Raw genomic sequence first — 16,262 nt, forward strand, 5'->3', positions numbered from 1 at the left:
GGCGACCAACCCTGCTACAGCAACCTGCTAGTTTTTCTTTGGACGCCATTTTGTTTTCACGACGTAAAGGACTTTTTTTTTTTTTTTTTTTTTTTTTAAATCAACCATTTTTTTCCAACAATCTGCTAGCGGAATTACGCTTATGCTAGAACTTTTATGAAACAAAAGTGCTTAATCATGACGAAGATTAGGTGCAAAATTGGGAAAAAGTGCAGAATCGCAAACTGCTTGCTGTGTTTTTAAGAATTGCATGTACCCGGTAACCATGTACACGTCGACCTATTTTCACTTAAAAAAAATCCCAGAATTGCACAAAAATGGTATTGCGCACACTCTTGACTTTATCCATATACACTGCTAAAGTCCTAGCTAGTAACCTTTATCGCCTTACCAAAATGTAGCCAAACTACCTGTTACCATATTCCAAAGATTAGCCGAAATACCTCGACAGCTATGTAAACACTATACAGTCAAAAGTCGTTAATCCGGACTCGTCGGGACTTCGTCGATTCCAGATTATCGATTTTTCCGGATTATAGATCATCAGTTTAAATCTCGTAAGATGGCATGCAGAAATTCTAAAATTAAAAATATGAAACCGTAATTTATGAAATAAAGAACAATTATGATCTAAAGGGTATCAAAATTTGCAAAAAGAAAAAGCTTAATTTTTATTTGTTTACTTAAATAAACATTTCTTTCAATGTAAGTTGTTTAAGTTTTGTTTCGTTTCATGTGATAATACTTTCTCTTTAATTCTATTAAACAGACATAATTTCTTGTTCAGTTACAAAGTTCCGCTGTTCAAGTTCTATAATTGCTGTGTCAAGAACACGGACTAATTTGTCAATCGAAATATTTTCGTTTTCAATAACCTCTGTCACTTTTCTTCGCTATCCGAAGCGAATTATAATGATGAGGAACTTGTTTTAAATCATATCAAAGACGGAGCATATCGAGATGAAATACTACATTTGGTAAGGAATTATAAGCCAAATAAAATAAAAACATCTGATCTTTAATTATATGCCAAATAAAATAAAAACATCTGGGCTGAAGATAAGGATAGTGCTGACAGATCAACTTCCAATTCATAACGCCCCCGCCGAGCAGCCTGAAATTGATAAACAGATTTCGGATTTCAAAACATACTTTCGCTTTAGGTCCTTTACATATTAACAAATATATATCGGAAATTCTATTTGATATAATCGAAAGTTTAAGCTTACTTTTATAAAATTGCTCTTACAGTCTGCAAAAAATAATAAGCCGGATCCAATTCGAAAATTAAGGAACAACACAATCATCAACATTAACTGAAATAGATAATTAGATAATTTTAGCTTATACGTCCATTATACATAAAACGTGCACGCGAAAACGTATTCTGCACTTGCGCACACTCATATGCGCAGTCGTAAAAGGTCTTACGCGCACATGTAAACGCCTATGCGCAAGTGTCAACGCGGCGCATGCGCAGAAAGTTTTTAGTTTTGAGGTCCGGATTATAGATCATTCCGAATTATGGGTGTCCGAATTAACGACTTTTGGCTGTATAAAGCCAGAAAGAGAATCTTCCCTCAGCTGCTGTTGTGCTGTTAGTTCAAAGCGATTTCTGAGTATTGAAAGCTTGACCTTTTAGATGCGATTTGCTTGCGCTGCATTTTAACGTTCTTAGCAGTCTGAAGTATAACTACTGATCGTACTGTGTGATACTGTGAACACTTATTCTGGATGCTACGCTGAGTCAATACACATAATCATTTAATAACTTAAATGATAATTCTAGAATGAATTAAGCATAATTTAATTCATAATAATACAAGATGTTAGAGTTATAATATCAAAGCGAACTCATTTTTTTGTTTCCCTTCTTTCTTGTTGCCAATCTACAGAAACTAAACTTCGTAACAACAAATATAAATGAAGAGGGAGCTGCTACATCACTCCTTCATCAGTAACAATATAGTTACGATGCACTCTAAAACTTTCAACAATAGCAAACATTTCAGTGTATATGCAATGTATATTAATCTGAAAAGGAGATATATGTATATAAATATAAAAAATATATGAAATGACAATAATGAATAGCATGTAATTAATCTTTATAATGCGCTGGAAACCTCACATGTTTACCAGAGCATGTAGCTTTCTTATGACTGTCCAGCAAATCTGATTCTTGTTTTTCAGGTTGCTGATGAGCAGTTAGATTTTCATTGGCCAATGTTTGTGCACTATCTGATTGCTTATGATGTGGAGTGTTCACCTCAGTTAACAGCAAATATGCTGGTTTGGAACTACTCTTATATGCACCCTCAAGACGCCAAATTTCTCGCCAACCACGGTGCCATATTACTATCTAAATTTTTTGTCTACATTTTGAACTTTAAGCCTAAAATGTCCCCAAAAACACGGTTTTCGCACATGAAAAAAACAATCTTTTGAACACACAATTTAAGCTAAAAATCTAAAACAAAAACAAAAAATTTAGATAACAAAAACGTAAAGTTTCTTACCAAAAATATTTGACACGAATCCATGTACACAGCGATATATTTTAACTTAAAAAAAAGGAACAGCTTTAGTATAGCCCACCTTCAAAGTTTGGCGAATTTGGTTTGGCGCCAAAGCACATGAACTACGTTGTTTTGAAAAATGGTTGCCATCCAGATTTTCGACGAAACTCCGTGTTTAAAAAAATGGTGGCCATCTTGATTTCACCAGAAATCGTGGATAATAGAAATAAGTTTATGACTATTATACACGGTTTTAAGAGAAAGAAATATTAAGAAATGATTTATAAAAATGATTAAGGTTAAAAGGATGTAATTTTAAAAACAATACCGGAAACCTTTAGCTATTTCACCTTTAATAAATAATTTGGTGTGACGTCACAATGTATTCTCCATGCTACGCGTAATTTGTATTTTCTCTTTTAAAAAAATAATGAATTGTTTATTATTGTAAATTAACATCAAATTCTTTAAATTTACATTTCTGAGCTTAGGCGTAACTGAAAATAAGTATAATAAATTGTTTATATTTAAAATTATCATGATACAGTAAGCGAATTCTACCAGTTATTACAACGATAAAGAACGTCGCAGTCTCTCATACTTGTATTTCACACAGCTTCCATATTTTCAAAGATTTTTAAGCTTTAGCATTTATACAAATAAAAAAAAGTTTTTTTTAATTAATACTCTGGAACATATCAATTTTATCATATTTACAAATTAACGTTTTGCTACGTAACAACATAATCCCTTATATACCAGTATAATCCCTTATGTACCAGTAAGTAGACAAATTTCATTATTTTCTAAAAATTTTTAACTTCACATTAAGTAAAACAGGTTCTTAAATTTCTAAATCACATTATATTCTTTGTAGGCAGGCATACTAGAATTCTACACATAAATAAATAAAAAATTTAATTTCTCGCAATGAAAGAAAATATTATAAGGAAATAAATACTACAAATTAGGAACACTAAGCAATGCTTAACATACACACACACATACAGTGTCTCACAATAGTGATGGGACACTTGTGCTTTACAAAAGCCAATGCAGTGCGCAATGCCGAGGTCAATTTAATAAAAATACAATTGTTTAGAAATATCAATTTAATAAAAATACAATTGTTTAGAACGGAGCAAAAAATGGCTCACATAAGTGATGGGACACTTACTTTTCCATCAAATATTTATCCAAAAATTTTACTTTATAAAAGGTTTTAATATTTTGTTAGATTTCCTTTTACTTTTAAAACATGATTAAATCTTCTTGGGATGGATTCGACTAACTTTTTTGCGATTTCTGGAGTGATTTTACCCCATTCTTCTTGAAGCACCGATTTTAATTGTTGTTTTGAAGAAATGGTGTGTTTGCGAAATTCTTTCCTGGGTTTTCTCCACACCAAGATTTTACCGTCAGAATCAAATATATTAAATTTACTCTCATCAGCAAATATAACTTCATTCCAGTAATCAGAATTCTCATTTATGTTGGATTTTGCGAAAGCCAGTCTGAGGTTTCTATTCTTTTCACTCACGAAGAATGTTTTCCTGGCTGCTCTACCGTGATATCCAGCAAATCGAATTACTCTTCTAATAGTCTCAGGATTAACAATTACTCCATATAATGCTTGTAAATCAGCAGCAACTTTGGGAGCACTCATTCTTGGATTTTTTTTAATATTTCGAACGATAATTCTCTTTAGTCCATTGGATAGCTTTGATGGTCGGCCAGGTCTTCTTTATCCTGAATCATATGATTCTTTTTATATCGTTTAATGATATTAAAAGCTGTTGAATGACTCAGGTTAACGGTTTTAGCAGTTTCTCTAATAGAATTTCCACGTTCAATATGCAACTTAATAATTAATTTTCGAATTTCAGGGAAAGTTTCTTTTCGTTTAGCATTCATGGCTGCACAGAGATAAAAAACACAAATATTCCAAAACAAACTGGAGAGAAATACTGCAGACGATTGCGATAAATTATTGCCAATTGCTTTGAGTAAAAATAAAAACCCCAAAAAATATTTTTATTGCTTACTTCAGACGATTTTTGTTGCATAGTACGTAGTAGTATCTAATGGTATCCCATCACTTATGTGAAACATTTTTTGCTCCGTTCTAAACAATTGTATTTTTATTAAATTAATATTTTGAGAAAATGTATGTGATGTAATAATTGTTACTAAATTTAAGTATGAAACACACCCACAAAAAATTTTTACATGTTTTTTTAATTTATTTTATTACAGTTTCCTTTTGTAAAGCACAAGTGTCCCATCACTTTTGTGAGACACTGTATTATCAAAGAACTCATATTATCAAGTGCGATTACGTTTGCAAACACTACGTATTATAATAATGAGGTAAAAGTTACTTATAGGGTCAAAGTTTACAGTTTTGCTACTGTTGAGTAGATCGTCGGGCTATCGATATATATCGTAAGTCGGAAAGCATTATAAACATATCAAAACCAAAACATTAAAATACAATTTAAATGAAAAATGATGTCTTAAATATAATTCACAATTAAAACAACAATACAAATTTAAAATACACAAACGATATGTTAAACATTGCATATAAAATACATTACATTACAGCTCGTCATCACACATTATCTCGTTTTCCTTTGTACACAACGAAATTCGCCCGAAAAACATCAAAGCTCGGTGTCCATGTACACATCCATCTATTTCCACCTTAAAAATATCAGAGAATTGCACAACCTCGGCAGTGCGCACTACATTGGCTCTGCCCATGTACACATCGATCTATTTTCACTTAAAAAAAATCCTATAATTGCACAAACTAGGCACCGCGCACTACATCGGCTTTGCCCATGTACACATCGATCTATTTTCACTTAAAAAAACATCCTAGGATTGCACAAACTAGGTACCGCGCACAACCTCGGCATTGCGCGCTGCATTGGCTTTGCCCATGTATATAGCGATCTCTTTTTACTTAAAAATCAGAAATTGAATAGACTCTGCATTGCTCATATACTAAAAATCTGCTTTCACTTAAAAGAAATCGGAGAATTGCAGAAATTCGCGCATAAGCAACTCCATTAATTCGCGTTGGAAAAAAAAAAAAAAAAAAGTTTCTAGAAAAATTGAGTTTACTACAGGCGAATCAAGATCCTAGCCTAATTGATTTCTCAGCCGTACATTTCTTGCAAATACTACCATTCGATGACTTTTCTGACTAACTAACCAGCATGGTATCTTAAATTTTTCACAGAAAACGTTATCCTTCAATAATCGATAATCCATCAAAAATCCTCTAAAACGTTCATACTCTATTGTTAATTCATACATAAAATATCTGTTTCCAAAATTTTACGCTTGTTTGAAAACTCCCACCTTAAATTTTCCTTTATAATCTCCTGATATTTAATTACAACATCACTAACAGCAGTTTTAGAGCAAGCAATAACTAAACGCAAAAATATCACCTCAAGTAGCCAAAAATATATATACAAAATAGTATTCACGGTATCTGAGCGTTAAACAATCGTCAATAACAGTGTTACGAATTGTGTATTTAGATATTAATTTTAGTAGAATTCTAATTTAAAATGCTGTATTTCCTCCTGCAACGCAGCGTGAGACAAATTTTAAGAGAAATCTATACCGGAAAAGTAAGAATACAAGGCACGTGCATTAAACTTTGAGTAAACGGATATGTCGGTAATTTGTATTGAAATTGAATAAATGTAACTGACTACTAAATTAGCTGTAACCGTAATTCCATCCTCTTGTTTACATTGCGTTGGGTTACCAGATCATATCATTTATCGCCGCTCTTGGTGATATTTTTTTTTTGTTTAAAATTCCAGGTGGGCTATACTAAAGCTGTGCCAAAAAAAATCTAGGAATTGCACAATGTAGGCAGCAAAACAATCTACAAACTACGCACACCTCGCTTTAATAAATTAACATAACAAAATTAATTTCAAAGAATACCAAGTACACAGCATTCTGTTTCAACATTAATAAATATCTACTAATTGCAGAATCTAGGCACTATGCATTAATCAACAAAATTAATTAAAATAATTAAAATAAATTTCAAACAATTAAAAAAAACAATAATGACAGAAATTCATACTAAAAAAACAATGAACGTAACATTCTACAAAATAAGAACAAGAATGAAATAAAATGCACTTACCATGAATTAATTCTTTTTCGAACAGCAGAAATACTAATTTCATGCCACCATGTAATCACTATCGTACTTACATGACAGCCGGACACTATATCCAGAAAATTCATACTTTGGTTCACAAATAAATGTTGAAAACCTTCTTTTCCTAAATCCTTGTAAGATTTCCAGCCATGCAAAAAAATAGTTGTACAAGGCTCAATCCACTCTTTAATACACTGCATCAGCATTTCCTTACTTCTATCATGCACAGCCACTACAAATAATCTTCCAGACCCTCCTGCAACCCCGTCTCTCATTGCAACATAGGCCATTCCAAAACACGCACGAACAAGGAATTAAAACATTCCAGCAAAAGTGTATTCAACATCTAAAGGGTTGCCATACAACACATAATCATGCCAAAAACCAGCACAGAACACATATCGCCACATTTGGTGATCTTAGGGCGCATATAAGAGTAGAAACGCTGGTTTTAATCTGTCTATAGATATATTGACATCTCTGCGTTTGATGATCACAATAAAATACTTGTCGTATCTCTTAACAACTGGAAAGAGTCCATCATCAAGAGATTTTAATGGTTTTCAAATTCTATCAATGCGTATGAAAACATGATACAAGTCGTTATGGACAAAAACTTTGAGAAGGATTTCGGCGAGTTTCTTTTAACACTTCCACTTGTTTCTGTAGTTCTTTAGCAAACATCTTGGTATACAAGATATCTTGTGGTTTGTTGAAAAATTCTCCAGGTAACCTGATACATTTTCCATAAAACATCTGTGCAATGGTGTAATTTGTATCACCACGCAGAGCCAATCTTAACACTAACACAGCTGTTGACAATAGAATTGTGTGCTCTGATTGCAGCCTTTAAAGTTCGGTGGATCTTTTCAATTTTTCCATTACATTGGGGATGATATGCCATTGTTGTGCATACTTTAAATCTCCAAATAACACCAATGTTTTGAAAAGTTCAGATCGAAACTTATTACCTTGATCAGTGATTACACGGTATGGCATTCCAAAGACTGAAATCCAGTGATAAATTCTCGAGCTACTGTTTCATCATTCATTTGCTCAGGAATAACTTCTAACATGTGAATCAATCAATGCATTTTAGGCATTGTGTTTTCCCTTCACAAGTAGGAAACAGGGTTATAATATCAATGGGACTAATACTGAATCTATCACCTACTCCTTTAAAAGTGGCAATTTGTGCACACATATGTGTGGAAATTTTTTTTTTTTTTTTTTTTTTTTTTTTTTTTTACAATGGATACAAGTTTTGCCTACTGGGTTATATCCTTTCAAATGTTTAGCTAAATAAATCTGGAAGTATTTGTTTAAATGTAGACTTCACACCAAGGTGAGCTAAGCTGTGAAATTTTGCAAGTATGTGCTTCCAAAAATCTTGAGGTATAAATGGACAAATTTTTGCTATTGAAATACCACACCAAAGTAGTTTACCAGTGTCCAAAGGATACGACTTAAAATGTAAAGATAGTTTTGAGCATAGCTCGTTGAGATCTTTATTATTGATTTGTGCATCCGCAATTTTATCATAATCTTTTTCTTTTCTGCCAATGTGATATATATCTGTTGAAAACTCCGAGATATATTGTTAATGACGAACCTGTCTAAATAAGGCCTTCTCTGTCTTTTTTTTTTTTTTTTTTTATGAAAAGCCAACATCAATGTTTTATGGTCAGTGTAAATTAACTGCCTCCTTCTAGAATGTGGCTGAATTGTTTGATCAAGAGGTATACTCCTAAGAGTTCCTATCATAAGTGCTATATCCTTTTTGAGGACAGTTAACTTTTTGGGAAAGAAAGCTATGGGTTTCCAATTGCCTTCTTCCCACTGTTGCAGTTCAGATCCAACTGCATAGTTCGAAGCATCATTGAACAGAGCTAATGATGAGTCAGGATTAGGAAAACAATGCAGCATTTGCCAGATCTTTTTTTTTTTTTTTTTTTTTGCATTGGTCAAATTTTTCTTTTGCTTCCTCGGTCCATGGTATTTTGCTTTTATCTTTTTTTCTTCCCACCTTTTAAATACTCATGGAGGATTGACTGATTTTTGGCAGCATCCTTGATACATCACCTATAGAATTTAATTAGACTAAGAAAAGTACGCAATTCGTGAATGGTTTTAGGTAATCTATAACTCAAGATAATATTTACTTTTTTAGGAAGAGGTTTCGAGACTTTCCTAAATTCACAATAATAAAAGATGACATTAGAGTTACAATATCAAGGGGAACTCATTTCTGTTTCATTCTTTCTTGTTGGCAATCTACAGAAACTAAACTTTGCAACAATAAAGATAATATTAAAGGGAACTGCTATACACCTGTATGAGTATTTCTGCAAACAATTTCAGAACTTTCAGAAGTGTTTCTTTTGATAAAATAAATTTTATCAACCTCTCATCATATGTATTTGTATTTAATCTCTTATGAACCACATAGCATCACAATACCAAATAAACCACGTTACTGTATTAATTTAAAAGTCAAACAACAAAAATCGGCATTATATTTTTGTTGTTTGATTTCTAAATTAATCTTTGTTCAGTATGTTATTTTAAACTAAATTAGCATTCTGATATGTTTAAACATAAGGTCATATCTTGAATTCAACTATAGAAAGTTTCTCTTTTTGTAGTGGATAAGTAATTAATTCATTACACTGAGCAGTTAGGCCTGGCATGTTTTACACAATGTAATAATTCAACTAATAATAATAAATCTTAATAACTTAACATGATTAAGATAAAATAACGCACCGAACAAAGATATATGTGAAAGCGACAAATGAACACAGAAGACAAAACAATAAAAATATGCAATGAAGATCATATAATAAATTCTATATACAACTACTTTGTATTATATTCTACTTTCACACAAATATACAAAATAAAATGCATAGGTTTACCAAATTCCCACTTCTCTTGTCCTTTGCTGACATGTTTGCCTGGAAGAAGAAGAAAAAATTCAGATTAAATCTATGAAATCAGCAGCCAGTTAAAATTAAACAAATAAAAAATATATTATTAGGTAAATTGAAATAGTGAAAACTATGTATTATTTGCTTTTCTTTAGCTTATGTCGATGTACATACAAGGGTTGGAACTTTAATAGTGGCAACACAGCTGAAAAAATGCTATGCAACAAAACCAAAGAATATCGCGTATACTACACATCAACTACATACCTACCTTACCTCTCAGCAAAAAGACTCGTCCTGCCTACGTCACGCGCATGCGGAGTGACAGGAAGAACGGATCCTTGTATTAGCTCGCGGTCTAAAGTAAGTGTTGTCAGGATGTTTTCAAAACCAGAACAACGATGTTGAATAAAAATTGAATGTGCCAGAGGTCATACAGCACGACAGTGTCATCAAGGGCTTCAAGAGGCTTGCAAGGAATCTGCATTGCCTTACAGAACTGTAGCAAGATGGGTGAAAGCATTCAATGAAGGACGCCAAAACGTGGCAGACATGCTGCGGCCAGGTCGTCCGAGTGTCAGCGATGCAGACACTCGGACGACACTGTTGCCGCACTAATGGACAGTGATCCCCGCCAAACGATTCGTCAGCTGGCCGGATAATCAGGATTAACGCATACGACTGTGCTGCACATTCTGAAGGAATGCCTGTCCATGAGAAAAATTGCTTCACGATGGGTTCCACATCAATTGATGGAAATGCAGAAATGGCTACGATGCGATGCTGCCCGAACCCACCTGGAGCACTATGAGCACGAAGGAGATGATTTTTTACGCCATATCATTATGCTGGATGAGACTTGGGCCCGATCGTACCAGCCAGAACTGAAACGCCAATCAAACGAATGGCGTCATCACAGGTCACCACAACGTTCAAAATTTCGTGAGAACCCCAGCAATGTGAAAGTTATGGTGATTCTCATGTACGACTGTGATGGTGTCATCCTAACGCATACCGTTCAACCACAGCAGACCGTCACTGCGCAGTATTACTGCTCATTTTATGAGCACAATCTCCGACCAGCTTTGAGAAAAAAACGGCGACACTTTCTGCAGAACACTCCTCTCATTTTGCATGACAATGCTCGGCCACATGCAGCGCAAGCGGTGACTGATTTGTTCAAGCGATGGGGCTGGGAAGTTCTTTACCATCCACCATACTTCCCAGATCTAAGCCCTTGTGACTATGACTTAATTCCTAAGATGAAGGAACCACTTCCTGGCACTCGCTTCCAAACTGTTCCCGAGATTCTTGCAGCAGTAGACCGGTCCATTCAAACTATCTACAAAACAGGCGCTGCTACAGGTATTCTGCGACTTCCACATCATTGGAAACGGGTTGTACACAATGCTGGCGACTATATTGAAGGACTGTAAAACATGGTGACATGAATCACTTTTGTATTCCTTGTAAATAAATAGTTGCCACTATTAAAGTTCCAACCCTCGTATATTAGTAATTCCCAAAATATGCTATTGTTAGAGAATTTTCAAAGAATTACAAAAAGCTTTGAAATTTTTGTCTTACTGTGTAACTATGAATATTTATTTTTAATTTAATTTATGCACATTAATTATCTGTTAATAGCTCCATTTAGACTGGAGTTTCTGATGGATCTTCTCCAATGAATTTTAACGTTATTCAAGTGCAAATGAGATGATGCATGGCATTGGAGATATTTTGGTACTTTTCTGTTTTGCCGGCGCAAGCGTTAAAGTCGCCAATAATGGTACAACCGATGCCAAATGGAATATTCTCGCTGGTAACCTTTTCCGTCTCATTTTCAAAACAAGTCGCAGCTTTTTCTTATCCGATTGATTGTTTCTTTCAATACTGGCATATAATTACATAGAATTTTTATCAGATAGTTCAGTTTTATGTCTAAGGCCATTTTCGGTAATTAAGTCAATTATGATGCAATTACAGCGCTTATCCGAAGCTGAAAATATAGAAAAGGTAAAGTCAAGAATTAAATTCATCAATTCTAACGAGAATACATTAGCGAAGTAAAGCACTGCAGTTTTACATAATTTCTGAGTACAAATTGAAATATTTCTCGCATTTAAACTTGTGTTCCAAACTAAGATTTAACTTGAAATTAATGTAGATAATTACTGAGAGCATTAGATTTTTGTAGAGTAGTTCACGTGAGATGTGCGCTGGGGTCACATGATATGAACCGGCGAATCAGGATGTTGAACCATGAAAGTATAGTAAATTCTTAAATTAATGTCTTTTTACAAATTGTCTTTATTTATTGGCTTTTTATAAAATTTTAAGCGATATTAAAATGTTTATGCCTTCAAAAAAAGAATTCTTAGAACTAACATTTTTTTAATATTTTTTATGCGTATACTGTATGTTGTTGCCAATAAAGTCTGCTTGGCGATATTTGCGCTGGCGAAACGGAAAAGTACTGATATTTTTTTAACTTGCTTAGAAGACTGCAACTTAACATCAAACATAAATAGTAATGTAAAATTTAATTAGATGGCAGAAATCCTGGGTAAAGGAATTTTTTTTCCCAATACTTTATTGCAAATTTTAATTAAAGAGGCAGTAAATGCAGTATTTTAGACCCCATAATAATTTATTACGTCAAATCCTGATTAACCAAGCCCTGTCTAAAAAGAAAATTAAATTTACTTACTGACGAAGTGATGGAAAATTACCATAAAAAACCAACACAGTTAAAGAAAACTATCCATGAAAAATGTGAAAGAAAAGGAAAATATGTATGAAAAAACAGAGGTAATAGCAGATACATTTTGGAGTTATTTTTAATGAACTACTTTAGTACTTTCCTAGCTGACCAGAGAGGAAAGTGGTTAGTGACTCAGACTGCTGTACCGAAGGGTCCAGGTTCGAATATCGGAGAAAGCATGGATATAATTTGTCCATTTGTTCATAGAGGCAACAGAGGCACACCTATTAGATGCCTCCATAGTACACTGGCCACAACTTCTGGCCTTAGTAGTGGCCAATGCCTACAAAAAACTAGAGCCCGCCATTAAAAAAAAATAAAATAAAACTTTAGTACTTTCAATGTTCCAGGATTAATCACAATTCTGCATTAACCATGGACTCGTCCCTGGTATTATTCTACTTAATACGAAGTTAAATGTATTACATTCATATAATTATTCTCGTGATATCCAAAAAACTTGACAAAATACAAAATCCAAACCTCCGGAAGAGTAGTGTTTTTATTTATTTATATACATATATATGAAAAATAGGAGAAAGAGTAGTTTCTGAGAATAGCATCTTGTCTTAGCATATACTTAATACATCATGTATGCACAGCTCATTTTTTCATAATAAAGCATGCGAAGGAATCCCCTTTGGCACTAAATAAAACACCTACAAAATATCAAGATGGTGATCAAAGATTAAGATAGTATATATCAAAATAATGATCATATATTAGATCATAAAGCTGGAATCAAACAGCATAACTTAACTTTTTACATTATGATCACATATAGAATTGATACTAATGATAAAATATGGTACCTAAGATTTTCAAATCTAGGTGCGATATTTGATCAGCTATAATTTTTAATTTCAAACCTTCATAATTCATGCAGAATCTTGTTTTAATAACAGATTTTCTATTTCAATGGAAATTAAACCCTATATATATATATATATATATATATATATATTATATACTATACATTATTATATTGGAAACATAAGTTAACTTGAACAGCTATGTAAAACTTATAGTCGTTTCTTTCAAAAGTGCATTGCTAATTCAATAAGATTGCAAGAACTCAAAAATACTAGTGACACTGTATTAAAAATAATTTTTGCACCATTATACAATTAATATGAGCATAAAATGCCTGATTTAACTCTGGTACATTATCACTCATGCTCAGATTTGATAAAAAAAAATTTTGAAAGCAATACTTACTTGGTTATGTATATAACAATATTAAATTTTCAGCTGTCACAGTACAAAACACTATTCTTTTCAAAACTATGCTTCAAGTTTTCTCTTCATATGCTATGCATAAATGTATTTAAAACAAGTACTTTATCAGTATGTCCTTCAAAGCATAAATTAGTCATCAGATATTGTTAAAATGTATGCACCCCAAATCACCTTTCGGCAACAGCAAGAAGCTGGACGAGTAACAAAATATTAACTTGGGCGTATCAGGTGCGGCGATTGAGTACATAATTCAAATTTTAATACAGAATCAGTGGAAATGAACCATATCAAAAGATGTACAATAATGTTATCATAACGGCAACTTTAGTGTTAAAAAAAAGTTTATACAGTGCGCCAGTTATAAGAAAAGTATGTAAATACCACACACGAATCTTGTTTCCGTGTTTAAACTTGTTGCCAGATTTCATTCACGTAGCAAAGCATGAATCATTTCCATAAAAAGATATTTTACGAATATTTTTTCTTACTGGAAAAGGGGGTGGGGAGTCCTGACGTAATATTACCAAAATTTCCTTTTGTGATTTTACTATTGTTATGTTGACATAGATTAAGCTGACAGAAAAATTTTGGAATAATCTATGAACGGTTGTCAGTGTATCTCATCAACGAGTTCTCGAGCTTTTTTCGTATGCTATATTATTTTTATTTATAGCAATAATTTATATCCAAATGTCTCCGAAACAAAACTCTCCGTCAAACTGCAAATGCGAAGATAAAGATAAAAGAGAGCCCCAGTATGTATGCAAAATATGCGAAGAGAACAAGGAGTGTAAGAAATGCGGGCATCATCCTGAAAGTATACTTATTGATTTTTTGTTGATTTATTATAACATATAAAATATTTGCCCATATAAAAAAGATTTTGTTCCTGTTGCAGTGCTTTCAAATATTATTGCTCTTCTATATACTTTTTTTTTTTTTTCAGTCATTCATAAAAATTTCGCTCCAAGTTCTAAAACATACTCTTTATTTAAAAATTCAAATCGAAATCTCTCATACAAAAATATTTCATGATTAAAATTTAAATTAAGTTAAATTCCTTAGGCTAAAAGTAATTTTTAAAATTAAACTTTCAACCTAGAATTTTAGATCGAGTGCACTGAATTTAACATCTGTAACACAGCCAGATCAAGTTTTACAGCTGTATAAAAGAAACGCTTTAAGTAACCACATCGAGAGCTGTATGAGAACCTAATTAAGAGCTAAATCAAAGTAGGATTAAATTGAGCAGTCATATCAGAGTCTGATTAAAACTGTTAGAAGCTCTAAGCCAGGGATGAACAACTCAAATCTGTAAAGGGTCATTTAAGGAATGTTGAAATTGGTTAAGGCTGCACTTTAGAATATTTTATCAGTAACTCTTATTATTATGTTTAAAAAATATCAACCCAAACATTTGCACTTTATATTAATTACCTATAAAAGTAATCAAAAACTTGAAAAATGATGTACTGTTTTGATTCTGACTTTAAATATTAATATTTACAGAATTGCAAACAATGATTTGCAAGTTTACGTCAACAGAAAAAAGAATTCGTTTACAGTAAAGAAGCACACGATTCCAAATGCAAATGAGAAAATGAAAATTTAAAATATTATCGCCTTATCCTAAGTATATAATCAGATTGTACCAAATAATTTAACTTACTTTCACAACTTCGATGACAAAAGAACCTCTTGAATCAAAAATTGTTCATTGTTGAACTGTTGAAACTATTAAAATTAAAAATGTTGAAACGAAACTTGAAAAGCGGAAAAACATGTTTTGACAGTAGCATCGTCTCGACTCACTTACTGCTCTTTTGGCAGCTAAAGAACTTTTTTTCTTTTTCTTTTTTTTTTTTTTTTTTTTTTTTTTTTTTTTTTTTTTAGTCCAAAGGGGCTTTGTCTCTGAAGGACTATTGTTTTCGTTTTGCGATTTTGTGTCGGACTCATAAACGTCGGTTCACTTTTCAAACTGTTGCCACAAAATGTTAGAGTCCTGCATTATATTTGAAGAAATTAAATAATGAAAAATCTGCATAAATGATTGTCTATTTCTCGCATTGTGATAAAACAATGGTACATAGAGCCATCGAATTTTGAATGACGAAATCCTACTGCGAATATGGGCATCTGAAATCCCAAATTTGGAATTTGTTTTATTATAGATTTTATATTTTGTAAAACTTTAACGAATTTTTGATTTACAAACTCAATGCTTTAAAAGCGAGAAATGGCAACGTTATATAGAAAAAAAATACTTTTATCTCCAGCTCGCGAGACTGTGTATATCGGAAATTCTAAAGATATGCTTAATTTAACATTATTTTGCGATATTGCTCTTGAACTGAATTTTATGGTTTAAGTGCAAAGAACATGATATTTAATAAATAAAGGTAACACTCAAAACGTTAAAAAAACGCCCCTTTGGACGTAATTTAAAATCTGAAACATTTCAGTTTTTTTTTTTTTTTTTTTTGGTCTTTTTTAACAGCACAACGTTTTTGCTTATACTTATATGTATATCGCACATCCATTTACGTGTAATAACACAACAATGCAACTTTTCCAAAAACAGGGAGATTTTGTTACAATTACAAAACTGA

General features: G+C 32.5%; 1 protein-coding gene across 2 annotated transcripts in view; it reads right to left on the reverse strand.

Annotated features, from left to right (window-relative positions):
• LOC146999593 (protein diaphanous-like) overlaps window positions 1–14,070 on the reverse strand; it is an 89,588-nt gene extending 75,518 nt beyond the window's left edge. For both annotated transcript variants that reach the window (XM_085808679.1, XM_085808684.1), the window contains exons 1-2: window positions 13,633–14,070; window positions 9,639–9,677 (exon numbers count right to left, since the gene is read on the reverse strand). In XM_085808679.1, the coding sequence (XP_085664805.1) occupies window positions 9,639–9,671 (33 nt within the window). In that variant the 5' untranslated portion in view covers window positions 9,672–9,677; window positions 13,633–14,070. The remainder of the gene's footprint in view (window positions 1–9,638; window positions 9,678–13,632) is intronic.
• Between the last annotated feature and the right edge of the window lie 2,192 nt (window positions 14,071–16,262).

The sequence above is a fragment of the Stegodyphus dumicola genome, chromosome 1, assembly GCF_044657685.1.
Source record: "Stegodyphus dumicola isolate Sdum_Otavi_A_Nest chromosome 1, ASM4465768v1".
Taxonomy (NCBI): domain Eukaryota; kingdom Metazoa; phylum Arthropoda; class Arachnida; order Araneae; family Eresidae; genus Stegodyphus; species Stegodyphus dumicola.